Raw genomic sequence first — 27,338 nt, 5'->3', positions numbered from 1 at the left:
AGAGTACTAGATACTAAAAAAGTGTAGGTAAAAATATAAACAAGGGTTGGTCAAACTGACAAAATAAAAATAAAAAAAAATAAAAGACTAGCTGAAATTCCGTACACACCCTTGTTAGAACCTAGGTATAAAAAAGATCCAACTTTGTTTCCAGATCTGTAAAAAAAGAAAAGGCTCTGTGCAACCTGTGCACTATTTTCCGTTACCAAAAGAATGTTGGTCATCCTGTCAAAATAAAGCAGGGAGATAGTGAATCAGCAAGACTTCTATACATGACTCCATCAAGATGCCTCAGATTCCTTCTTTTGAGTTCTTCCACCATGAAATCTTCGGACAAAGTTATTGATGGGAGTAGCGAAAAAGTTACCGATGGGAGTGGCTGGCACTGGTACGAGTTTTCCAACCACGGCAAGAGGCCAGCTAAAAGAGTATGGTGAAAGACAAGGGAAGAAATACAGTTAGTCTGTGTGCATAAGGCAAGCCCTCTAGTCTCCAATAGCATAAATGCATTAATATCTTTCGAGTTATACATGCAATATAATATAACAATCAAGGCCCTTCCAAGTTTTCCTGCATTCAAGTACGTAAGACTATCAACTGACCTTATAAATCCTATAATGACGGAAATGAGCCACTGCTTCCAATTAAGCTTTACTGATTTAGTGAATTTTCCAAGAAATTCAATGATGACAATCTGAAAAAACAGTAACAAAGTTTATGGTGGCCCTACGAATATTTCATCAATAAAGCCAAACAATCAGAGAAGACTTCAAACAAGACTGACCTGAAGCACAACAGTTATTCCCACTATCCCCATAAAGAGGTAGTTTCTTGTGACTCCCTTGAATATGTTGAATTCATCTGGCTTTCGTGCATTAAATTCATTAAAGACCTACAGTTTTGGAAGAATATTTTGTTTGTCATCATTTAAATGAAAATCGAAAGAAGAAAATAGTGCAATCAACATATCTGTGAATATGAGGTGAAAAATGAATTGGGCATCCATCCATAACCCTTTTCTGATATCAATAGGATTTAGCAGGAATGAAAAACTTAGGAAGAATCCAACACCAATGCTTATGAGAGGAGGACAAAGAAATCTCAGGAACAATATGCGGCAACAATCAATAAACAATGGAGCTACTCAACTACGGCAGAGGGAAGCTATCCAAAATCTTTTGCAAATTACTTCTGGATCCCCTTCCTTTAGTATAAACTATACGAGAATTAGTTGGTTTCCCAAAATAATTGCAATAAACATCAACATCAACATCTTTATCCCAAATTAATTGGGGTCGGTGGTAGATGAATTCAAAAAATGATATGAAAAGATTGCGAATATATATATATAGAGTTCATCTAATCTCATGTTGCATGAGAGATTATCTCTCATGTTGTAGACACACATGTGGTGGGGCCCGCCATTTACAAAAAAAGGGAAAAAATGAAAAAAAAAGTGTCACGGTTTTGAATGAGTTTATTGGAGATAAAATTACTCTTATGTTGCATAAGAGTAGTTTTTCTCATATATATATATATATATATATATTATCCATAGAAAAGCATCACGTAATTACAAAAAAAATAAATTAAAATAAAATACAAATAAGAATATATAGAAGGACAGAAGAGAATAAGAAGGTAAAAAATAAAAAAATAAATAGATAAAAAAAAACATAAAAAGGGATATAGGGGAAAAGGAAAGAAAAACACATAAATAAATAGGTAGGAGAAAAAGATTTAAAAGAAAAGTGGAATAAAAGAGAAGAAGGAAGAGGAAAGAGAAGGGGGAGATAAAGTGGAAAAAGAGACCGTTTGAAACATAGTAATAAAAGCATGTCTACCTTCCATCATGTTTATAACTTTTCTGCACTCCGTCCTAAGACACACCGTCCGCCAATCTATATCTAACTCAATTAAGTCTTGTTTTACTACTTTCCCCCAGTTAAGTTTTGGTCTACCTCTACCTTTTTTTATGTCAAGCTCTTGGTAACAAATCTTTGTTTTTACGAGAGTATCCAAAGTTCTTTTCATTACGTGCCCAAATCGCCTCAATCTATGTTCTCTTATCTTTTCTGCCACCGGTACTACTCTCATCTTTCGTCGAATATTTTCATTTCTTATCTTATCTAACCTCGTATTTATAATAGCCCTAACCTAATTAATTAGCAAATAGCATGTAATTAAATAATTGAGCATGTTTTAGTGAGCAAAATTAAGTATAAGGCTTAATTAAATAAATCTGAGTCACTTTGAAGTTAAAAAGTGTACTCAATGAAAATTAAGGGGTATAAATGGATACTGGCGAAAGTGCCCAAAATATAAAAATAAAATTATAAATATCCCTAGAATAATATTCCAGACTTTTGGGTAAAATTTGGTAATTAATGGAGGTAAATAGATAGATGAACCAATACCCACATAAGTCACTTAACTAAGTAAGTGACTCAGAAAGCAAATAAAGGAGCCCCATTTCCCCAACCCCTCCGTCGAGAAACAGAGACAAAGAAGGAGAAAGAAGAAGAAGGGAAAGGAGGGAGGAAGAGAGAGGGAGAGCAAATCCCAACCGTTTTGGGTGATCCAAAAGCCTAAACTACTCTAAATCTTCCCCTCTTTCATAATCCAAGCTTAGTTTTGAGTGGGGAGCATTGTGGAGAGGGATATTGGCTCTCAAAAATTCGGCCCTTTGGTGAAATTTGGGGTTTTGAGAGTTTCTACCTCCATTGAAGCTTGAGGAGCCATCAATCCTTGGTTGTGCAACCATTGGTGGTAAGATTCTACCCCTTGAACCTTATTTTCATGGAAAATTGCATGAGTTAGGGTTCAATGAATAGTGAATTGGGGTTTTTGATGAAATGTTGTTAAATTAGCTATGTTCTAGGAAGAATGGAGCTTAGAGCATCTTATGGAAAATGCTAAGAGTGTCATTTAATCGGTGAAAATGAGCTTAGATAGCTAAATGAGTATATTTGGAAAATGGCAAGTATATGATGCTTGATATTGGACTTTCTTGCATTGTTAATAAATGGTTTGGTTTGGTTGGTTGTTGATTATGCCTTGGTGTTGTCTAGGATTGAGGCATTTGGACCAACCGTGAGTGATCAACCATTGGAGCAAGCTATGGAGCTTGATTAGCTCCATTGGATAGGTGAGTTCATGCTTATGTTTGGTATGAATTGTATAGCTTGGTTGATAGCTATGAGATGTTATTGGATGCAATATGTGTTGATTGCATTAAACCTTGTGTAGGTTTTGTTTGAGAAGTGAAGTATTGTAATTGACTGACTGTGGAACCTGTTGGTGGTGAACAAAGGTTGACTGAAGCATTGAGGTAAGCCTTCGGACCTTGGGTGTAATTCCCTTGACTGTTCTACCAAGCCCTGAAAGGGTAGAGGTTGTGATTGTGTATATAAATGCAATAAAATAGTGTAATGCTTTGTTATACGTATGTGTATGCATTTGGTGTGGTAGGATGGTGTTTCCCTATGTTGGTATGTTGCATGACGATGCGTAAATCATACTTGGTAGTTAGCTGGCCAGTAGGACTATTTGCATCTGAGTTTCCTTAGGACAGCTTGAGAGCTCGAGGGATTTCTCCTGGAGATGTATTGCACTTTGCATAGATATGTATTTACTGCATTATTATTGTTATTGCTATTACACTGATATGGAACTGTGGGGTGGAGAGATGCTCCAAGGACCCCTGGTTTACTGGATATATTCGTATATCTCACCCCGTGTTGTGGGGACCCCCTTTCAGGTAAGGATGCTGCAGGAGCCTCTGGTGGCAAGTGGCCATATCTGGATTAGCATATGCATGAAATGTGGCATTTCTTTTGAGATTATACATGTTGTTTTGTAGCTCACATGTATAGAATTGTAATTAATAGGCAATGCTAGATTTATGATTTGTATATTGGAATGGACTTGGCCTATGCTCATGCCTTTGGTCATCTCTTTTGTTGATGGGAGCCAAGGGAATGATCATAGTGTTTTGTAAGCTAAGTTCCATGATTTGTAATGGATATGTACTGTAAATGATGCCTACTTGAAATTCAATATATGCATGCTTGTTATGTATTGAGTTATTGAATTGGTTGGGCTGAGAATCAATTAGGTACCTTTTGTTTAAATTGGGAAACGTTGAGAAAACAAAGGTTATGCTGCCCAAATTCTAGCTAAATCTCATGAGGAGAGGTTGGATGAGTGCTAGGATTTAGTTTTGGGGCATGGACAATTGATGTTTGGAATGGGGATGAATCTTCCCCTAGACTTGGACTTGAAAAATGTGGGAATTGAAATTCCCTGGCAGCGCGCTTAAGCGCCCAGGAGCGCGCTCAAGCGCCCTGCTGCCCCTGTGAGTGCCAATGCATTCGGCCTCCTCGCGCTGGAGCGCCCAAAGTGGGGGCTTAAGCGCCCAGGATTACGCGCTTGAGCGCCCTGGTTTGCGCTTAAGCGCCCTTCGCTGCAGAAAGAAGGGAGGCTTACTGTCTCCTCGAGTTTTAGCGCCCAGAGTGGGGCTGAAGCGCCCACGCGCTTGAGCGCCCTGGTCCGCGCTTGAGCGCCCTTAGCCACTGAAGGAGGAGATGCTTCTGTCTCTGCGCGCTAAAACGTCCCAATGGGAGCTTAAGCGCCCAGGATAGCGCGCTTGAGCGCCCTGGTGCGCGCTTAAGCGCCCATTTACACTGAAATACCTGATACTTCCTGCCTCCGTGCGCTTAAGCGCCCAGATGGAGGCTTTAGCGCCCGATAACGCGCGCTTGAGCGCCCGGTAACGCGCTGAAGCGCGCGGGGCCTGTGACCAACACTCTCTTGTATTGCTTCCGATTGTCATAACTTGGGCTACAGTGCTCCGATTTGAGCGCGGTTTGAAGTCACGCGTAGCTAATGAAGAGATCTAAAATATAGTAGAAGTTGTGAAATAAATAGGAAGTAAATTAATGGTTTAAAAATGGAATAAGAACATGATGTTAAGCTTAATTTATCTGATTCCGCATGTTTTAAAATGAAAAATTTATCCGGATTTTAATTGAACCCATGTGATTGTAACTGCGCTTAATATCATAATGCGATGTTAACAAACCGGTTCTAGAACGGGGTGTTACAGTATTACCACACATCCACCTTAACATCCTCATTTTCACTACTCCCATTGTATGCTTATGTTGCCTATGTGCTGGCCAACAGTCAGCTCTATATAACATTGCAGACTTTACTATTGTTCTATAGAATTTTCATTTTAGCTTAAGGAAAATTTTGTGATCACACAAAAACCTAGATGCACTACGCCATTTCATCCACCCTGCTCTGATTCTATAATTTACATTCTCATCAATCTCTTCACCTTTTTGCAAAACTGACCCCAAATATTTGAAAGCATCTTTCTTGAGTACCTCTTGTCCACGCAGATGCACAGAATTTTGGTCTCTATCTCCTGCCAGAGAAAACTCACATTTCATATATTTAGTCTTGCTCCGGAAACTCACATTTCATATATTTAGTCTTGCTCCGGCTTGACGTAAATTCTTTAGACTCTAACATGCTTCTCCACAATTCTAGTTTTCTATAACACCGACCTTGGTCTCATCAATAAGCACAATATCATCTGCCAAAAGTATACACAATGACACTTCTTCTGGAATATCTTTTGTTAGTTCATCCATAACTAAGGTAAAAGATAAGGACTTAGAGCAGAACCTTGATGTACACCTGCCATGATAGGGAAATAATTTGATGTTCCATTACAAGCTTTCACACATGTAGTAGCACCATCATACATATCCTTGATTGCATCTATATACTTTGATGGTACTTTTTTCTTCTCAAGAACCTACCATAAAACTTTTCTTGGGATCCTATCATATGCCTTCTCTAGATCTATAAACACCATATGTAAATCCTTCTTCTTTTCTCGATATCTCTCCATTAATTGCCGCATCAAAAAAATGGCTTCCATGGTACATCTCCATGGCGTAAAGCCAAAATGATTTATAGAGACCTTGGTCTCTCTCCTCAAGCGGTGTTCAATAACTCTCTCCCTCAACTTTATAATATGGCTCATAAACTTAATGCCTCTATTGTTAGAAATTTTTTGAATATCTTCCTTGTTTTTGTAAATAGACACAAGTACATTTTTCTTCCAGACATCAAGGATCTTATTTGTTAATAGACATAATGCCTCTTTAAAGCCTCCTTAACTTCATGTGCTTGGATTCTGCATACAAATCTTCTATTCAAATCATCATAAGCGTCCATCCTCCAAGACCACCTCGCTTTTATCGCCATCTCCATTAAAAAGCTTGTTAAAGTAGTTCATCCACCTTTCATTTACCTCTGTATCTCTTACTAAAAGTTTTTGATTTTCATCCTTGATACACTTAACCTGGGTGAGGTCTTTATTTTTCTTATCCCTCATTTTTGCAGTGAACATATCACTAAAAATTAAACTTCAAATCTGCAGCCTTTCAACAATCCTAAACCTATTCATAGTTACATACCAAAAACACAACTAAGCCATTTGGGAATTAAAAAGATTGTAAAAGGAAGAGCTCAACCACAACTATAATAGAAAATGAAGAAAACAATAGTTTTAATCTTTTAAAGGCATAGTAACTTCCCTTATTTTATAATTTGATTTGAGTGGCAAGTATTCTAATTAAAATTTTCTAACTTATCTGAAATTATATTTCATTTAAAATTAATTTTTTTATGTATTTATGCATATTTCAATCCAATTAAGAGCTCTAAGTCAGAAGACAAATGAACGAGTCTTCCCTTCATCCCAAACAAAGAAACCTGAATATGAAATGTAGTGTCCTCTTCTAAAGCTTAGACCTTAGAGATTTGTATTTTCCCATAAGTTGGTGAAGATAAGGACTTACTTGACAAAAAACAAATGCATTGAATATCAGAGAGTTCTTCACTTTGATTGCAAGGTCATTGGTCTCGAGCCTGAGACCCAGTAAGCTCCTGCCTCGATAATTGAGTGTAAGCAAGACACACACTTGGTACATTGCCTGAAAGGTTCCAACCATTATTGATGATTTAGTTAGAGACAATAAAAATAATATGGCATTCACTGCATAATGGTGAAGCAAGACACTATACTAAAGTTTTAACATTTATTAGTTAGCTGTTTGTGGCTTAGCTTGCATTAAAATAAAATCCCAGTCAACTACAATGACAACAGGGGCACTAATAAATGAGAAACAGAACTCACCTGAATCAGCAGATTCCTCCAAATAATATTTGTTACAAGAGGTTCTCTGAAAAGCAAACAAGATACTGTCAATTTCATAACACAAACCATCAAAGCGCATAGGTACGGCATCTGATGTTTTGATACTGGAGCTTCAAACTCAGTAGGTCCAGTTTTACAAATGCATTATGATCCTTGCAAGCATAATAAATTCAGCGTTCACTAGCATCTTTATGGCTCTTGGCTACTGGTTATTTTCAGAGGGATTCATAAAGCCTTACTGCATTGAAGTCATACTTTGATTGTCCCATGCTATTTTGGTATTTTGGTATCTTGTACGTTATTCTTCTTTAATTTTCTTTCTTATATTAAAAAGTTACACTGAAAACAAAAATGAAGATTGGCTCAACTAAGTAGGATTTAGCAGTATTGACAAAGAGGTATGGGTTTCGTATCCTATTGGTGATCATTCATTGTTAAGTCATTTGTAAGTAGCATCATAAAAAATAAAATAAATACCCATGGCAAAAAAATTGGAAAACTAAAAAACAAAAGAATTGGCTTTCCCCCCTGAATTGTTTTCCACTCTTCTAAATTTTCAAGTTCTGTGCAACTTTCAGACAGAAGTCATGACTCATGATCCAAAGTCTCAAGTTCCAGAAAAAAAATATAATTCTGACCTTCGTCCCACTGGACGCTGATCCATCAGGTGATCAGTTGGTAGTTCAGTTGCCAAGGCTAGTGCTGCAAGAGTATCCATGATAAGATTTATCCAGAGAAGCTGTTGAGAAAATAAAGAGATATAGCTCGTAAGGATGACCTCCTGAATAAATGAGTGAGCCCAAACCACTGAGACACAGACAGAGAGTAAACCTGTACTGTATTTAGTGGGATGTCATCTGAGGAAAATGCAGCAATAACATTTATAGCAATAGCTGCTATATTGATTGTAAGCTGAAACTGGATAAATTTCTGAAGATTTGCATATACAGACCGCCCCCATCTGACAACCTGCTAGTGGAGAAAAATGAAAGGCTTGCTACCAGTTATGCTTCAAACATCAATTTATTATCAGCTTACATAAAAATAGTATTTGAAGCTATGCAATGCACCTCAATTCTATATAAGCCTCTCATGAAACAGAGTATTCAAAAACTTATAATTCTGCATTTCAAGTAATGTCAGAGGTAGTTCTTCAAAAGGTGGACGTTAAATATGCATCATTAAGAAAAATTTCCCCCGAAATATGATATGAGGACTAACCTTCACAACTGAAGCAAAATTGTCATCCAAAATAATGATATCGGAGCTCTCTTTAGCAACTTCTGTACCTTGAATGCCCATTGCAAGACCTATGTCTGCCTAAACTCCAAAAAGTATAGAATTACAAACAACCATGAAAACAAAAACTAGTTTACATAATTTGAACCAAAAAAAGTGCATTGGAACAATAGATTTAAAATTTGAAATAAGGAAACGGAATCATTCAACCATATAAGGACTTGTAGTCATGTGATAACATGATACTGAGATTCTAATAGAATATAAAAATCAATATAGCAATAACAATGTTGGCATGAGTTATACTCACCTTGTGTACCATTACAATAATTGTCATCATCTTAACATGTACTTAAGATTAAAAAAAAGTATAATCCCAAAAAAACAAAAGAAAAATATATGCAAACCTCATGTAGTGCTGGAGCATCATTTGTTCCGTCCCCAGTTACAGCCACGACATGCCCCTTCCTCTTCAATGCTTGCACAAGCAAAAGCTTGTCATTAGGAGACGACCGTCCCATAACCTATTACATGGCATTGACACTTAAATCTCATTTTCCAAGGAGTTACACCACTAAGGCTGTTATAGTAGTTGAATTTTACCAATATCCTTTCAGCAATTTCTTCTCTCCCTGCATCTGACAGGTCACGAAATTTTTTTCCTTCAATGATGTTTGGCTCTGTAGCATCAGCAAAAGAACCAAGTATTCCACATTCCAAAGCAATTGCTTTTGCAGTTTTAACATTGTCACCAGTGACCATTTTTACCTAGGATTAGAAACCCATACCAAACAAATCAATGCCTTTTGTACATATGCCAAGCATATTGCATTTCTTAACCTAAATAGTGCTTTTTTTGCAGGATATTTAAGATCAGATGAAGATACATCAACATCAACATCACTTTTAACCCAAGCATTTAAGATCAGATGAAGATAATAATAGAAAAATTGGCCTTTGCAATCTGAAAACTTATAAAATCGACACATTATTGTTACAAAAAAAAAAAAAAAATCATAGAAATGGAACTGCAAGGTACTTACCACTACCAGTATCTTAAAACCGTTCTTTTGTGTGTGTAATAATTAATGTATGATAAACCCCTCTAGTTCTCAAGATTTACCTTCTACAAGGAACATAATAACTAAGTCTAATCAACTTTTTTTGATAAAAGGAACACAATCATCTTAAATATGACACTATCTCAATAAGCTCTATGGTTATAATGTAGTAAGAGTAAAGCTGTATAAAGATTAATTGCTTGAGCATTCAAGCTTATGCAGAAGCCACAAACAACCTCGTGTTTCTCAACAGCAGCGCAGGTTAGAGCCCCTGATGCCACATTGCCACCCAAGGTTCCTTCTTATAAGGAAATCCTAGCCCCTGATAAACCCAACCATTAGCTTAACGGAGATGATGAAATACAGCCTGGAGATCGAAAAGTGCAACATGGCGTGGGCAGAAGAAGGTTTTGGGTCATTGGGGAAGGGAATGGCTTATGGGCCCAGTAAGGGAACCCACACAGTTTGTTTTTGTTCTAGGCTTAGTGACAACAAGACCACAATGGGTCATACTAACTTGTTAATTGCAGGACAACATAATACCCACCCTTAAACCAAATAGCACAAAATGTGGGTCGCACAAATCAAGTGGCCCCAAATTCTGAAATCCCTAAGAACCCTGAGACGAAGGGAGTTTCAAGCGATGCCAACGTCACGATAGCGTCATGTTCACGAAGAGAGTGAGGACTCTCCAATTGCTTCACATAATCACTTTCCTTTCTGCATTTGTATTTTGTTTTCCAGCTCTCTAGTTATTCTTCCTTTCCTTGTAATTTTCTGTTTCTGTTTCACTGTCATTTCAGATTTGTAATTACTCTTTGAATTTCCATATATATGAAAATCTGGTTTTACCAGGCCAAATTCCTGTTCTTTTTTGTTGGTTCTTTGTTTGAATTGAGGTCTCTATCAGTGCTTTCTGTTTCTTATACTATTGTCGAGGACGTGGCACAAGAAAGCAATGAATATTGAAGAGGATTATGATATGTATGTTGCTGAGACAACCTTTGACAGTGTGACAAACAAAGAGAACCTTGCCCCTTAATAAAATTCTCTCAAAAGGAGCACGCAAAACTCTGTAAACCACGGTGACAGGGGCTTGACTGGTCTCTAGTGAAAGTGTTTAGCAAGAGAGTGGGTTTCAATTTTCTAAAACTTAAAAGGAGCAGCTTTAACGAAGGGATGAGAGAGTTTCTCTCATTGAACTTAGCATAGACTATTTTCGGGACAAACGTCCTAGTTTTCTCAGAATATCTCAAGAAAAGAAGAAATTTTAGCAAATAAATCATTTAATGTTCTTTAAAATAAACACATATTTCAATGGATTTGGATCCTCTCATGTTTAAAAATGGTCATGTGGTCAAGTTGTTTGATCACAACCACTTATTGATTATGAGATAAGAGATAGAAAACTGTACGATTTTTAAATAAATGGTTGTGATCAAACAATATGATCACATGACCATTTTTAAACATAAGAGGATCCAAATCCTATTTCAATAGTAGTCATCTATGTTGCACCGATACCGACACGGGACACGACACTCCGACACGTTAATTCTAAAAAATGTTAGATTTTGAGACGTTAGGTCACATTTTGATATTAAAAAATATTTTTAAATTATGTAGTGTATATTATATTTAATATTTAATAATTTAACAAAAAAAATGAAAATAAACTTATAACATCCATCAACTTTGCAACGAAAGATAAGATGTAAATATTTACTATTATATTTTCAAATTGAAAATCTCTTATACACTCCATTGAGATTTATTCGGTATCCATTTTTAATTTTTATTATACCAGTTTGGTAAAACATCGATCAATTTTTTCACAATATGTAATGAAATTTAAAATATTATGGATGTCGGAGTGTGTCAGAGTATCAGAGAGTGTTAGAGTGTCGGACATAACACTTCAGATTTTTTGAAGTATCAGTGCAATATAGATAGAGTCATCAATGGGTAAAACCTTGGCCACTTAGCATCATAAATGGAGTAATAAAATAAAAAGTAAAAATTGTACTAAAACATGTTATGCTTGTCTCAATGACCTAAGTATCTTGATGGGAACAAAATGACTTTCAACATCAAAAGCATGTACTAATACCGTAACCCCAGCCTTTTGGCAAAGCTGCACTGCATCTTTTACACCAGGTCGACAAGGATCCTGCATTTCAATGCATAATTGACATAAGACAAATAATAAGAACATACTGAAATGATAGAAATCAACTTGTGGAAGTCATTCAACAAAGAGTGGGCCCTTTAAGAATGATTATAGACTCTAAACAAGACATACCAGAGAAAGAATGACGTATGGGAAAAGTATAAATAATGGTGCTAACGAGCTTCAATATAAAATTAAAGATAAAGAAAAATCATTTGAGTATAATATTCGATAGGACAAGAACACAATCGGGAAAATATAATACTTGTAATAAAACAAAGATGACAATGACACTGTAATTTCTGGAGGAAATACATACCTTCATACCAACAATAGCCAGTAAAACGAGATTATCCTCTGGTAATGACCAGTGAGCAAGTTCTTCTTCACTTGTTGGAACATTCTCCATTTCACACAATCTATATGCAATGGCAATACAACGTAGACTTTCAGCAGCCATATCTTCAATAACCTTTTTAAAAACTGTCATCTGCAAACCAGGAAAATTTCACTTAAAAGAACATTGACAAAATCAATAAAAAACTATCAAATGCCATCCAAACAGCTCAAAGTATTTTCTTTTGTTACATGAATGTATGTAATGTAATGACAAAAGATAGAGAAACGAGCTGGCAAGTAGGAAAACTAATTAGTGAAAATTCTTATAAGATATAGAAGATTTCCAAACAAGAGAAATTTTGGGGAGGGGGCAAAATAAATTGGCCTTTATTTAACAACTGATATCAATATATGACTATTTTCTCAAACCTCCTCTTCATTAATCTTCACCAACTGATCATTTGCATCCATAAACCCTGTACAGCAGGCTAGGACTATCTCAGCAGCACCTTTCCAATGTATATGGATTTCAGAGTTAGCCTGCAAAGTATAAAATTATTAGAAATAGTGCTCTGGATGATAAACAGGATACAGTGCGTCATTATATAATATATTTGCTGCCTAATAAAATATTAATCATTTTAGAACAGAAGCAAAAATTCTGCATATTTGAATTAAAATGCCAACAAGGTAATACCGTCTGTATTGCAACTCCGCCTCGTTTTTTTTCTGAATTGAATGGAAAGACGTGAATTATTGATGATTCTGATCTGGCAGCCTCAAAATTCATCCCAAGCTGAGATTTGATATAACATTCACAACTAATTGTAAACACACAATGCTCCTTAAAATGAAAGAAAAATTGAAGTTTCAAAACAGACCTGAATTCCCCAATGTAAAATTGCCTTTTCTGTTGGTGATCCAGAAACCTCAACACCGTTACCACCCTGTAAAGAACAGAATTATGCATAAAGAAGTATTAGATCCACTGAAATAGGAAATTATTATAGGGGCGAAAAACAGAGTGAAGAAAAACATTTCTAGCATACCTCAGGTACATAAACACTTCCATTAGTGTTCTGTGCAACACCTTCAATCAGCAATGAGCAGAGCATAGGAGAGAGCTGTGACTTTCTGTAAGGAGTAACAATCTTCTTCCCTCCAATACAAGCCTCAACTACAGTCATCTGTCACAAAGAATTTAGGTGAAATTAAAATCTGCTGGGTGCACTATTATCTCCATTAATGCCAACAAAAATGAACTACTTCCTCAAAATATTGACCCAAAATAAACAGCAACAGATCAACACGGTGTACCGTTGCCCATTCATGTTAGTTTAATAAGATGTCAAATTGACAGGTCAGTTGAAATTCTTAACTCCTAATCGTAGAAGTTGAGATGTTTCCTGCTTGACATAAGCTGGGAAGCATATATGCCACAATAAAATGAAAATATTTGCAGCAAGTGCCCTCCTACAAGTTTATGTGATTTACCATGAAAATTTAAAATATAAATCAGGTTTGAATACTGCATCACAACTAACCTGGTTCATAGTCAATGTTCCAGTCTTATCACTGCAAATGGTAGTGGCAGACCCCATTGTCTCACAGGCAGAAAGCCTCCTCACCTGCAATTAAATGTGTTAAATTAAACAGCATTTCTCAAATAGATACACCAAAATCCAATCAAAGCACAAACAACAATGAGCATACCAAAGCTTTATCTGCCATCATTTTTTTCATTGAGTAAGCAAGTCTACAAATAGTTGGCGGACAAAAAGTGTGTTAGTAGAGAGAAATAAAAAAAAAAATGGAGATATAGAAAAAAGAATATTCATAATCTAGTATGGACATAATATAGATAACGGTTTCATCATATAATTATTTTCATATTCTACATTGGCTCAGCGGTAAGCTTGCTTGCCGTGGTGTGTCAGGTCGCGGGTTCGAATCAGCCTCTCTGCAAAAAGTATTCCCTTCCCCAGACACTCACGAAGTGGGTATTTGAACTGGGTCGGCCCTTTATTCTACATTGGATCAAAACTGGGCCGGGGTCACTAACTTGGTCCCCAATTTACAGCCACTTAAGGATCAAATCTATAAATCATATTGAAGTATAAGGACACTCACAACATTATCCATAATGTGCATTGGTACCAATGTTATGACATATCTATCATGACTAGGTAATAAGGAAAAAAGTAAAACTAGAAATTCAGAAAAAAAATAGCGAACTTACGTTAAAGTAACTGCTAAAGGGAGCCCTTCAGGTACTGCAATCACTACAATGGTGACCTACATATTCAACGAGTTACAATCACCTCATACATATTAATTTTAAACCCTGAGAAATATTATGAGTATTAATCTGTAAAAGGATCATGAATATTCTGGTAGTCCAGTACTTCTCAATGCACATACCGCAACAGTGACTATCTTAATTACACCGTCAATAGCATCACCAACTTTGGTCTTGCCTGCTGTAAATTGAACACTTCCATCTGGATTTTTACTATGCCCAGAGAAATATCTGTGCTTATAGGTTGCCATTCAGAGACATGCATAATAAAAAAACTAAGTTAATTTGCAAATTACCCACTTCAACTTCGAGCCTTTGGCAAATAGTCCCATTATTTCACTGTTGACAATTAACACACTTATGCTTTCAATATATGGCAAATATCTCCCTGTAGTTTCAGTTTCGGTAATCAACCTGCTTAAACTTTCAACAAATGGAAAATTACCGCGTGCCTTCAATTTTGACAATTAATCAAATGAGTTATTTGAAACTGCATGGGTTAATAAGCCATATGTTAAAAATTGTAAGCGGGTGATTGACATAATTGAAATCTCATGGAGGTTGTTGAGATATATATAGTCTCACATTGGTTAGATGGGTTCTTTACATGGTATCAGAGCCTCGCTGTCCCTCACTTTCTCTTGTGGACTTTCTTAGCACAGGTAGGCTGGGTCTGTTGCATCTTCCACTCTTCAAACCCAATGGGCTCTCGTGTGAGGGGGCATATTGAGATATATAGTCCCACATTGGTTGTATGTGCAACTAATGTGGAGTTTATAAGGCATTGGGCACTTTCACCCCTTGAGCTAACTTTTGAGGTGGTGTATCCCAAGGTTCTTTACAGAGATTAACCACAAAATAAACCACGGGGCTATTTGATAAAGGATCAAAGTTGAATATTGCTATTAACCTAAAAAATATATTTGAATCATACAAAGAAACAGATGACAACCTGGCCAGTAGCACAATCAGAACAACGACAGCCACAGAGAGTCCAACAATGCCAATGAAATTGGCGAGACCACTTAAGCGTACCTATATTGAGGACTTAAATTGGTAAACATACTATAAGAAGAAGGAACTAAAAGAGAGACCACATGTAAAAAGAAGACCTGCAAAGGGGTTTCTTCCCCATTGTCTTCTGAAATGCTAGCCATTAGAAGCCCCCATTCAGTATTAATACCAACAGCGGTTACCTAAGGAAAGAAAGCAACCAACAAAAAGAAAAATCAGTAAAAGAGTTGTTTAATCAATAAAATAGGTGGACGAAAACTAAGAAAGAATTAATATAATCAATTCAACATATTGAATTATTGAACGAAGTTCAGAACAATTTAATCCATATTTTCACCATTCTAATTTCTCTCGGCCTCAGATGTTTTCAAAAAATCAGACTGGGAATAAAATCCCTTCCTCAACAGCATGAACTAAAGGAGTGTATAATCAAAACTCTATGCAAACAAAATTTTCCAGGAAGAACAATCAATATCTATATAAATCAAATTAGGAAACACTTCCCAGTAAGTGCACAGTTTTTTTGTCCTTGGGATAATTCACACCCATTAAAGCAAAAAGGGTTAGGGTCCTATTATATATGTTATTAATTACAGCCACATCCCTTTGAAAACTCCTTAATTTTGTAAATAAAATCAAGAATGAACAATTACAAAATGGAAGGGAAAAGGAATGTCTAAAATTTACAAGCATTGTGCCACTGCCATCTGCAACTTTACATCCAGACATCAGAAAAGGATCCTTAGAATTCTTATTGACCTGCGAAAAGGGAAATTGTTGTCAAGTTAGGAAAAGAGAGAAGTATTCTTATTCTCCTCATTATAGAAATAAATCCTTACAATCTTGCTCTCCCCGGTCATACTTGATTCATCAATTGCAAGAGAGTGACCGGTGATCAAAATTCCATCAGCAGGGACCTAGAAAACATCAGTTAAGAACTAAATAACAAGAAGGAAATGCAACATTAGGTATGATATGCAAAAATGGCAAAAAGATAAGCTCACGTACCTGGTTACCAATATTAAGGGGTATAACATCACCAACAACAACATCATATATGGAGATCTCAACTCTTCTACCATCTCTAATAACCTTCTCAAGCACAAATTGAAACATAAGGTTAATTTTTTTTTGATAAATTGATAATAATTTTAAAAAAAAAATATAATAACAATTATCAAAAAGTATAGCTAAGCCACCATAAAATAAAAAATAAAAATAAAACAAACCTCCAAATGTATGTTTCTCTTGTGCTCATTTAAGTCTCGAAACTGAAGAGACTGCTTATAATCACTTACAGCTACAAAAAGAGGAGAAACGAAAGAGGGTAATGTGCCCTTCAAAGGAGAACATGACTAGATATATAAATATTATGATAACCTCCACAATAAATGACAAAGTTGACCATGGACTTGTGTCTACACCAAACACACTTTATATCAAATAGAAAACTGAGAAATAGAATCATAAATGTTAAACTTTTGAGTTGAATTAGTTCTTTACATGGTATCAGAGCTTCAGTGACCACAAGGTAACGAGTTCGATCCTCACCGCCCCCACTTGTGGAATTACGTAAGCACAAGGTAAACTAAAAATTTGGCCTATGCATTATCCATGCTTCAAGCTCAAAGGGCTCTTGCGTGAGGGGGTATCTTAGAGAATAATATAAACCATTAAAAAGGCCCTCACCCAACAGCTTAAACTTTTGGGTTGAATTGGTTCTGTACAATAAATATATGCTTTAATGCATTATAAACTTTACAAAAACAAAATATTAATACCTGTAACAACAATAATTAGAATAACTGCAAAGGTAATGCTTCCCCCATCGTACCATCCTTCCGCAATACCCTGAAACAGAAAATTAATTCTGAACTGGGTCAACCTAATTCTCAGCATTAACAAAAACATATTCTTATCCCAGATTATAAAGGGCCTAACTGAAAATATAAAGGCTAAGGAACACTAAAGGTCAAATGAATGAATTGATGGAATAAAATAACAGTCAAAAGAATGCAATTTACAGATATATCATAAAAAATATGATGATCAAGTCTTAAAGCTCTTCCAAAAGATTGCAATTTACTTTAACGTTATTACAACCAAATTGTGCTCAAGAACCACAAACAACCTCCAAAAGCTTCACAATCTAAATATTTTCATTAATTCTGGTTAGAACAGATCCAACTAATATGCAAGGGTTGTATCAAATTAAACATTCATCAAGACACCAAATTCAACCAGGCTCAAATTCCAGCACTTGTATGAGCAACTAAAACATTTCTGATAAATACTTTTTTAGACACCTAACTACACATACAAAATTTATTTTCTAGCTGTCCTGATACGGACTAAAAAGTAGCGCCCCCCCCCCCCCCCCCCAAAAAAAAAAAAAAAACAAACAAAAAAGAGTAACAGTGAATAAAATTTGTCAATCAGGAAGCCTGTACTTGAACCTTCTAGCCTTTCATAACCATCAGCGCTCTTTACTATAGAAAAAATATTAGATAATCTCTAAATTGTATAGCTCAAAACTAATATACCATAAAAAAGAAGTACGGAGGTTGTAGTTTTGAACTCAACAACATACGACAGGAGCTATGTTTGACGTACGAAACCTAGTAAATGTGTGTTTGGATAAAACTTATACTCAAATCATCATGAGAGGGATTTAATCATCATCAACAGTACCTTTAACCCAAGCTAATTGGGGTCTGTGGTAGATGAACCCAATGATATATAAGAGGAGATTAAAAATCAAATAAAAATGGGGAAGGGGGAAGGGGGAAGGGGGAAATAAGATAAAAGACAAGGGGAAAAGAAGGAGAAAGGGGATTGAAGAGGAAAAGGACTAAAAAGGGACCATCTGAAGCATAGAGATCTCCATCTTGCTTATAGCTTTTCTCCATTTCGTCCTAAGACACATCGTCTACCAATCTATAATGTTTGATGTACGAAACCTAGTAAATGTGTGTTTGGATAAAACTTATACTCAAATCTCATGAGAGGGATTTAATCAAAAAAAAAAAATATTTTCCCAAAATTAATCAAAATTAAATATGCTATAAATCACATAACTATGTCAAGACTTATTTGGTTACTTGCTTGCCAATTAATAGACTGGATGGTCTCTTTTTTTGTTTTTTGTTCAAGTTGTTAATTTATAAATGTAGACTGCAACTCAAGAAAGGCACCTGGCCTACCAAATAAGAGCGCACTTGTATAAGAGTAAATGTGTCCCGGTTTACTATTACATTTTGCAATGCAACTGTCTCCATTTAATAAGAACACTTTGTCATTAGCCAAAGAAAAAGCACATGTCTATAGTTGTATATTTGTGCTAGTAGGCTGGTATATAGATGATATCAGTTAATCAAAAGCTGCTAAGCTAACTGAAGGCGGCTTGTACACTAGGTCTATATAAGGATTAAAAAAGGGAAGGAAAGCTATATAGCATGCAACATATGTTATCCAAGAATATAAATAAGGATCATTTAGTAGGTAAAGGGAAATATGACAGCTCGAGAAATAAGAAACTCAAGAATTTCCTTTTAACCTCTGATAACTAAGTTGGAAATAAAAAGCAGTTAGTAAAGGCCAGCAAAAGGTTTGAGGATTAATATTTACATGTTGGCTAAGTTAGTATTAGAGTAATAACATACTAGTTACTAGCGCAGCACTATGCTGCTGCAGATCTTAGGATAACACTATTCCTCTTGTAACATAGGCATACAAGGAGGAGCTTTCACAGCAAGCCATCAGGTTCTGACTGAGTGAAACAGATCCATAACTAACTCACAGAACAGAAACCAACCTAACAGCTCAGCAAACTACTAACAGCAACAGCTAACAATACTAACAGAAATATTGCTGGTGTAGAGGTGTTAACCTAAGCACTGCAGAAGAACAAGTGACAACTGTTACTACTTCAATAGTTAGAAGGGTTCAGTAATATGCAAAGACCAAGGCAAGGTTTGGAGATTAATATGTATTTCCAAAAAGAAGTTTAATAATTGTAAAGAACCTTGGGATACACCACCCCAAAAGCTAGCTCAAAGGGTGGGAATGCTCAAGACCTTATAAACTCCACATTAGTTGCACATACAACCAATGTGGGACTATATATCTCAACAATAATAACCCCCAAGGGTAGCTCAGTTGGTAACTGAGCTTCCAAGGGTTTGCTTGCATCAGGGATTCAAACCCTGCCTCAAGCAAATTTTTGAAAATCTTTGGGGGTTGCAAAACTCAATGCATCCGTTGTTCCAATGAGGGGTAGCCTTCAGGGCCGTACTTCGAGGACAAGGTGACAGAAGAAGGTTGAATGGGGATATCTCCAGGTTATACCCAAAAAAAAAAAATAGAAGAAAAAGTTAAATAATGATAATACTTGTATGTATGGGATGAGACATGTCCACTGTATCCACTAAGTAAAGAGACAGACACCTAACAGGATTTAATTTATTTATTTTTTTCAGCAATATTGAAACAAATAATTGCACCATAACTTTCTCAGCTAACCTCAGATTTTATCCCAAGTGCTAATGAAGCCATGGCAGCTACCATTAAAATAATCAAGGTCAAATCCTTGCAAGCATCCCACATAAACATCTGTGAAAGACGACAAAGACATCAGTACAATAGCCCTCTAGTAAAGAGAGGATCATCAAATGAACAATGAACACCAAAATTTACCAAAAAAGTACTTCCTTTCTTTCGAGGGTAGTTGTTGGAACCAAATGCATTCCTCCGTTTTACCAAGTCGGCATCATCATCTCGAATCCCCTTCTCTAAATTGGTTTTCAATAAATGTGATAACCCTATAACCTTATGAAGTGATTCAGAAGAATCATATGCATATTTATGACACTAATCAATACCATTACCAAATTAAGAAAATTACTCTTGGCACGCTTACCCCTCCATTTTCCCGCAGAGCAGTAGTATCATGCTCCCTTGAAATTGAAGAAAGTTGCTCTTGTCCAATTGAAAATTCTCCAGAGGAGCTTGAAGAAGGTTTTAGAGTTCCTGATCATAACAGTTAAAAACACAAATGATCAACAACAAAATCTTTATCCCAAAGTAATTGGGATTGATGGTAGGTGAACCCAAAAAAAAGATATAAAAGGGTTGAAAACAGATAAAAAATAAATAAATAAATAAAATAGTAATATATATAGGGGCAGGCTATTGTAACAACAAATTAAGGTTACTACCAAATTACCAATGTTACTACCAATCATTTTCACGGTTAGATCGATTATCTCAATCTTTGTATGGTTATGATTCTCCATATTAAGACCTCCATTGCTTTTATATTCTATCAAAACCTCCATTGCTTTTACCAATGACTATTTAGATCTCCTCCTAAGTTAAATCTTCTGCTCTCGTGGTATCCCCCCTCAAAACCTCTTCCAAGTTTTCCCAAAATTGGCTTTTATCATTTGGTTGCAATCCAACTTGGGGTGCATACACACTGAGGGTATTCAATATTAAATCACCCATTACAAGTTTAACCAGAATAATCCTGTCGCCTTTCCTTTTGATGTCAACAAATTTATCTTTGAAACTTTTTATTGATCATAATTCCAAAACCATTTCAACTCGTTTATACTTGTGTACCATAACTTGAAACCAGTTCCATCCACTTCTTTGGCCTTTTCTCCAACCCACTTAGTTTACTGCAAGCAAACAATATGCACTTTTCTTCTAGCAAAAACATTTGCTAACTCCCTCAATTTACCCGTTAAGGTTCCTATGTTCCAACTTCTCAATCGCATCCTTAATCCCTGAGTTGTACTTGCCCGCCACGCTGTCCATCTGCGTGTTGGGACCCTGACATACTTCTCACCAAATTCGGGTGAAGACTTGGCGCCTTGCCTTAAGGCAAGGACCCTATCTCATTTATCACTACACTCGGGACCCGATGCAGTGCCTTACCTTGTGGCAAGGGTCCTAGCCCATTTTTTCGCTACGCCGGGCCCGATGCAACGCGTCATTATAAAGGGTACACCCCAACAAAAAATCATAAGAGTTCATCTCATAAATATAGCTGCATTTTATCTCCGACAAATAGTGTCTCCACGTTTAATATACCGGGTCAAGTCCCTTTAAAAATTATTAAATAATGGAAGCAGTTTAGGAAGAACACAGAATTACAAACACCATTTATCGTCATAAAAAGATAGCGCTAGAATCCCCAAGACTAGGCTGATGATAATGAGAATACTTTCAATCATTAGGCAAGACCGTTAAAATCTCATTAATAATAATTCTTTTAAAAATTATTTATGCCGAAAATTAAGATATAAATATGTAGAAACAAACTATATAAAGGGGAATGAATATGTCACAAAAATTTAATTGAAATCTTAATGGCAATTGAAGTGCAAAAATGATAATTGGGCCACGTTAAACAGATCAGACACCAATCTTAGAAATAAATTTCAAGAAAAATTGGTTACTATCAAAAAATTAATAATACTTGACTTCTAAGCTACGGGGTTCCCAGACCAATATGGAGCAACTCATGAATATTACGGCATTAACATGGCTTATCAAAGAGAGATCAGTGATGTAAAAAAAAAAATATAATTCCAGACTTTTTACAGGCCAATATGCAGCTGATCAGATGAATACCATAGCATTAACAAAATTGACCCTTGTTTACCAAAAATAAAAATAAAAATTGACCCTTTAATGTTTATGTGCAAACATGCTACAAAAGTACAATAATAAACAATAACTTGTTCACCAACTACTAGAACTAACAGCCTGAATAGCCAAACAGACCAAAGTACTGAACTCATAAGCAGAATAACAAATTAAACAAAAAGATATAAAGGACAAAACAATAATTTAAGAGAGTGAACTTTATAAATTGCAGAAGAAGAATGAAAAATGAGTGTTAAAATCTAGTTACAAAAAAGGCAGTTCTTGCAAATCAGGAGACAGGAGTAAATCATAAATAAAAGAACATGAGTTACTAGTATGCTACAATTTATAAACAAATAGTAGTGAGAACAATCCAACGACTCACCGTTCACTTGCTTCCCAGCTTCCTTGAAACGATATGCAGCCTAATTGAGTAGAATAGTTAATTAATTAGCACACTTAAAAATGCGTAAACAAGAGCAATAATAGAGAAAGTCAACTGAAGGAACCAAACTTGAATAGCCCGTGAGTGCACTATAACCATTCTCGATATTCGCTTCCTCTCTTCTTCTCTCTCCAAATCCAAGGTGTAACGAAATCGTCGAGAAGCATTAAGCACAAGTGCCGCTTGCTAAAAACACAAAAGGAATTTCTTGTCTAGTTATTGAACAAAACAGCGTCTCCCGGATATAAAAAATAAATACATAATGCATCAAAATAGTCAAATACAACAAGCCATTGATGTTAATACAGTAATTATTACAAGCAACACTAATAGTGCTGAAATAATAAATGAAGGTGACTTCAAATCCATGGTGCATGATCAAGAAATTGCTCTATATCTTGTCTTCAGCCAGTTTTGGAAACTGAAATTTATATTTGCAGAGGCATACTTGCAACTTCAGAAAAGCCAAGCTCGTAGATAGAATTTTATATTGATTCTTTAAACAACATGAAAAATTCAATCATTAAGCGTCTATTTGGAAGAAACTCCTGGTACTGTAGTTAGTTTCTTGTCACAACTTGTACTTGAACTTCTTGCCAGGTGAGAGTTTTAAAATTTTCCAGTAATATATAAAACCAGTAATTGAATGATTTCTTTGATTCCAAAAATATAGGAAAATTTTAAACTTCAGAAGTATCTCATTACAAAATTAAGTAAAAAAAGTTGACAAGGTGAGAATTGAGTTGAGAGCAAAGTTTCTTGCTTTCTTCTTTTTGACTTCTCAGCTAGTTCTCACATCACTGTTCAGAGCTATAAAATCCTAGTCCCCGACTCCATTCTTGCTTTATTTGCAACCATTAATGGCATCAATCTTCTTAACATTAAAATATTAAATTAAATCTTTCCTCAGTTTTGTCCCATTAAAAACGAGATCTTTCCATCCATATTTTTCAGCAGGCACATAGAATGAAACCCAACAATCCAATGGTCTTTTCGAATCCAAATTTATTTACCATAACTGAATCCCAAATCCCTAAACTCAAGACTTGTTTAACCCACAGTGTACACTAAAGAAAAAAATGGAATGCACATCAGTTCAAAGTACATTAAACCAAATTTTTTCAGAAACTGAGTGTCACTGTAAGAGGACCAGCACATATCCCTCGATGACCACCTGTACAAGAAACTTATGGTTTGCTCTCACTGTAGCTTCCTAATTGATGCACTCTTTTTACTATCCAGTTAACATTGCGTTCAGTTCATCTTCAACCACATTCTTTAAAAATAATTACAGGAATATTGGATGCAACACAATCTTCACTCGAAATGATTGGCTGATCCAATTGTGGCAAAGCAATGGCAGTAAGCAAACCAAGATTCCAATCCTTTGCATAAAGTGTGTTGGAAAAGATTCACAAGATGTTCAAAATAGTGCTGAAGATCCCAAAAATTGTGTCAATTGGAATTTCTACCGCATTCTCTTAAATTCTCCAATCTACTCCAGATTATTTTGTTAAAAATGCTGAATCTTGGGCGACAAAACTTCAACCATCTTCTTATCTTTCTTAAAGTATTGTATATTTTTATCCATCCTCGTCATCTTCATGCTTTGTGCAGATATGTTCTTGTTCCCTCGTTTTGTTGATTTTAGAATTTAAACAAACAGAAAACAGAAAGAAAAGAACCTTGTATAATCTGTTATCCTAAAACCGCAATTTTGGACCTCTAAATCAATGGAGAACTCACGAGAGACATATACTATAAACTTGTCCTATATGACTGCAGAAAGAATAACTTAGGTTTGACAACAAATGAGTATTAACATTCAACTGATGTAAGTTCATATTTGAGTGTCAATGGATATAGATAGCTGCATGAATGCTAACAGCTTGTATTAACAGGGAAGAAAGTTCCACTTCTTCCGCATAGACCTTTAAATGTGTTGCTGTACATAGTATAGAAGTCTCACATTGTGTATATGTGTGTATTTGTTATTTAGTTTAATATATAATAGAAGTTTCCTTCGTGTAATTGACACAAGGATTACAATGAATACCTCTTGTCTCTTGGTAATTAACATGGTACCAGAGCGGTCCTTTGACGATGTATGGACGCCGGAAACTGACAGATATGATTATTTCCGAAAAAAAAAAAAAAATTTACTCAGCGGATAGTGGTCCACCGGAAAAAAACGCGGATTAGGATTCCTCTTGTTAGGCTCTAAAGGTTATACTCAGATATTTGGCCTTGACTATGGTGACACATTTTCTCCCGTGGCGAAAATGACTTCTGTTCGCCTCTTTATTACTATGCAGCCATTCATCACTGGCCTATGTATCAGCTGGACATAAAGAATGCTTTCTTCCATGGTGATCTGCGGGAAGAGGTTTATATGGAGCAACCTCCTGGGTTTGTTGCTCAGGGGGAGTCTAACCTAGTTTGTCGTCTCCGAAAATCCTTGTATGGTCTCAAGCAGTCTCCCCGGGCTTGGTTTGGAAGGTTTAGCACTGTTGTACAGCAGTTTGGCATGACTCGGAGTGAGGCTGATCACTCAGTCTTTTACAGACACTCTGATTCAGGTTTTATTTATTTGGTAGTATATGTTGATGATATCGTCATTACAGGTAATGATACTCATGGCATAACTCAGATAAAACAACATTTGTGCCATCATTTTCAAACAAAGGACCTTGGAAGACTCCGATATTTCTTAGGGATAGAAGTGGCCCAATCCAAATATGGCATTATACTATCACAGAGAAAATATGCTATGGATATTCTTGAGGAAACAGCATTGTTGAATGCTAAGCCCGTCGATACTCCTATGGATCCAAATGTCAAGCTTTTACCAAATCAGGGGGAGCTATTTTCTGATCCAGAAAGGTATAGAAGATTGGTTGGGAAACTGAACTATCTCACAGTTACTCGACCAGACATTTCCTTTGCAGTCAGTGTAGTAAGTCAGTTCTTGAATTCTCCCTGTGAAGATCACTGGAATGTAGTAATCCGTATCCTCAAGTACATCAAGACTGCTCCTGGCATAGGTCTTCTCTATGAAAATAAAGGTCATACCAGAGTTGTAGGATACTCAGATGCTGATTGGGCAGGTTCTCGTATTGATAGAAGATCCACTTCTGGGTATTGTGTATTCGTTGGAGATAACTTGATTTCCTGGAGAAGTAAGAAGCAAAGTGTAGTTGCTAGATCAAGTGCTGAAGCAGAATATCGCTCCATGGCCACAGCTACCTGTGAACTCATCTGGTTAAAACAACTACTGAAGGAACTCAATTTTGGAGACACTGGCCCAACATCTCTCATTTGTGATAATCAAGCTGCTTTGCATATTGCTTCAAATCCAGTGTTTCATGAAAGGACTAAGCACATTGAGATAGATTGTCATTTCCTTAGGGAAAAGGTTCTCTCAGGAGATATAGTCACTCGTTTTGTCAACTCAAATGATCAATTAGCTGATGTATTTACTAAGTCTTTGAGAGGACCTAGGATAGACCAGATATGTAACAAGCTTGGTGCATACGATCTATATGCTCCAGCTTGAGGGGGAGTGTTGTTGTACATAGTATAGAAGTCTCACATTGTGTATATGTGTGTGTATTTGTTATTTAGTTTAATATATAAAAGAAGTCTCCTTCGTGTAATTGACACAAGGATTACAATGAATACCTCTTGTCTCTTGGCAATTAACAAAATGAAACAAAATTCAAATTTACATTGCTATTACCAATCAGTACTTTGTGATTGTATATCTTTTTAGCCATTTGAGCAGGTCCTGCTTATCTTTTTAAACGTGATTCCATGAAAGCATAAATTCTATTCAATATTTCCCCAATCCCTACCCTCACTCGCCTCTTTTGTTCTTTTGGGAATAGATCTCTCATGTGAATTATTAACATGAAGAAAAACGTAGGCACCAAAAACCCTAAACAGAACCGTACAAATATTGACAAGATCCAATCAGTGGAGCTCTGTTTAGATTATTTTTGTTAATGTCTCCCTTCCTATGACCTTGACAAGTGAAAAACTCACTTGAGAGAATCCATTCCCCCTTCTTTTGCCCTCAATTTGGTTCCAAAACCATTAAAATGATAGAAAGCAGTGCTCTATGAATGGTAAAATTAACAACATGTCCACATATTGAGTACAAATTGTAAGACAGAGAAAATAAAAATATCAATCATATTATTATTGGAAAAAAAAAAAAAAAGAACATGACAGTAATAGCAATAACAAGAGACTGAGTGAGTGAGTTAGAACTCAGAAGAGTTTGACACATACCCTCCAACGCTTGAGGCGTTGAATCGGAGCATTCTCTGTGCTGGTAATATCAAATGGATCAGAAGAGTCGTCTCGGTCATCAAAATCAGTGTGAGACCCAGCCTCTATATCAAGCTGCTGCATCTGGTCGCAAGGAGAAGAACCCTTGGAGAAACTCATAGTTCCTGAAACTGTCGCAGGAAAGATGGCACCGTCACTAACTCTATATATCCCTCACTACTACTTCATAGTAAATCATAACACACGTTATTGTAAGAACATCCCGTTCCTTTATTGTATAGTTGTATTAAAAACTCCCACCACCACAACACAATCCCTGTTGAGATTAAAAGACAGATAAAAGTACTAAAAGATTGATGAAGAGAGATTATTACCATTACAAAAAGATGCTTGGTTGAACTATTTGTCCTTATAAGTATATACATTACATAAAATGAAAGGTAACTATATATACTATACCGCGCGCAGATAACAGATAGCAGCAGGTCAACAACAAGGAAGAAGTTATGTAAATAGATAGCTTTGGGAGAATGCAGAGTGCTCAGTTCACATGTTTGTTCTGCGACTCTCTTATTTATTTTTTA

The 27,338-nt window shown here is 36.0% G+C and overlaps 1 protein-coding gene across 1 annotated transcript; it reads right to left on the bottom strand.

The window, feature by feature from the left end:
- Window positions 1-29: 29 nt before the first annotated feature.
- On the bottom strand, window positions 30-27,338 carry LOC133305339 (calcium-transporting ATPase 8, plasma membrane-type-like). Its single transcript, XM_061505529.1, has 34 exons — window positions 27,214-27,338; window positions 26,755-26,924; window positions 22,531-22,647; window positions 22,402-22,441; window positions 20,281-20,390; window positions 20,058-20,189; window positions 19,884-19,973; window positions 17,144-17,213; window positions 16,592-16,662; window positions 16,371-16,454; window positions 16,202-16,279; window positions 16,050-16,121; window positions 15,461-15,544; window positions 15,301-15,383; window positions 14,471-14,579; window positions 14,289-14,344; window positions 13,763-13,805; window positions 13,594-13,677; window positions 13,099-13,236; window positions 12,931-12,996; window positions 12,747-12,845; window positions 12,479-12,589; window positions 12,030-12,200; window positions 11,651-11,710; window positions 9,083-9,247; window positions 8,887-9,003; window positions 8,462-8,560; window positions 8,072-8,209; window positions 7,879-7,979; window positions 7,220-7,265; window positions 6,882-7,016; window positions 785-892; window positions 603-694; window positions 30-420 (listed from the first exon to the last, which is right to left on the bottom strand). The coding sequence occupies exons 2-34, from the start codon at window positions 26,911-26,913 to the stop codon at window positions 282-284; spliced, it is 3,267 nt and encodes a 1,088-aa protein (XP_061361513.1). The 5' UTR covers window positions 26,914-26,924; window positions 27,214-27,338; the 3' UTR covers window positions 30-281.

Source organism: Gastrolobium bilobum, unplaced genomic scaffold (assembly GCF_033153095.1).
Source record: "Gastrolobium bilobum isolate Gb01-03AN ecotype WA unplaced genomic scaffold, APGP_CSIRO_Gbil_v1 utg1221, whole genome shotgun sequence".
Classification (NCBI taxonomy): domain Eukaryota; kingdom Viridiplantae; phylum Streptophyta; class Magnoliopsida; order Fabales; family Fabaceae; genus Gastrolobium; species Gastrolobium bilobum.
This window is presented reverse-complemented; position numbering and strand designations above follow the sequence as displayed.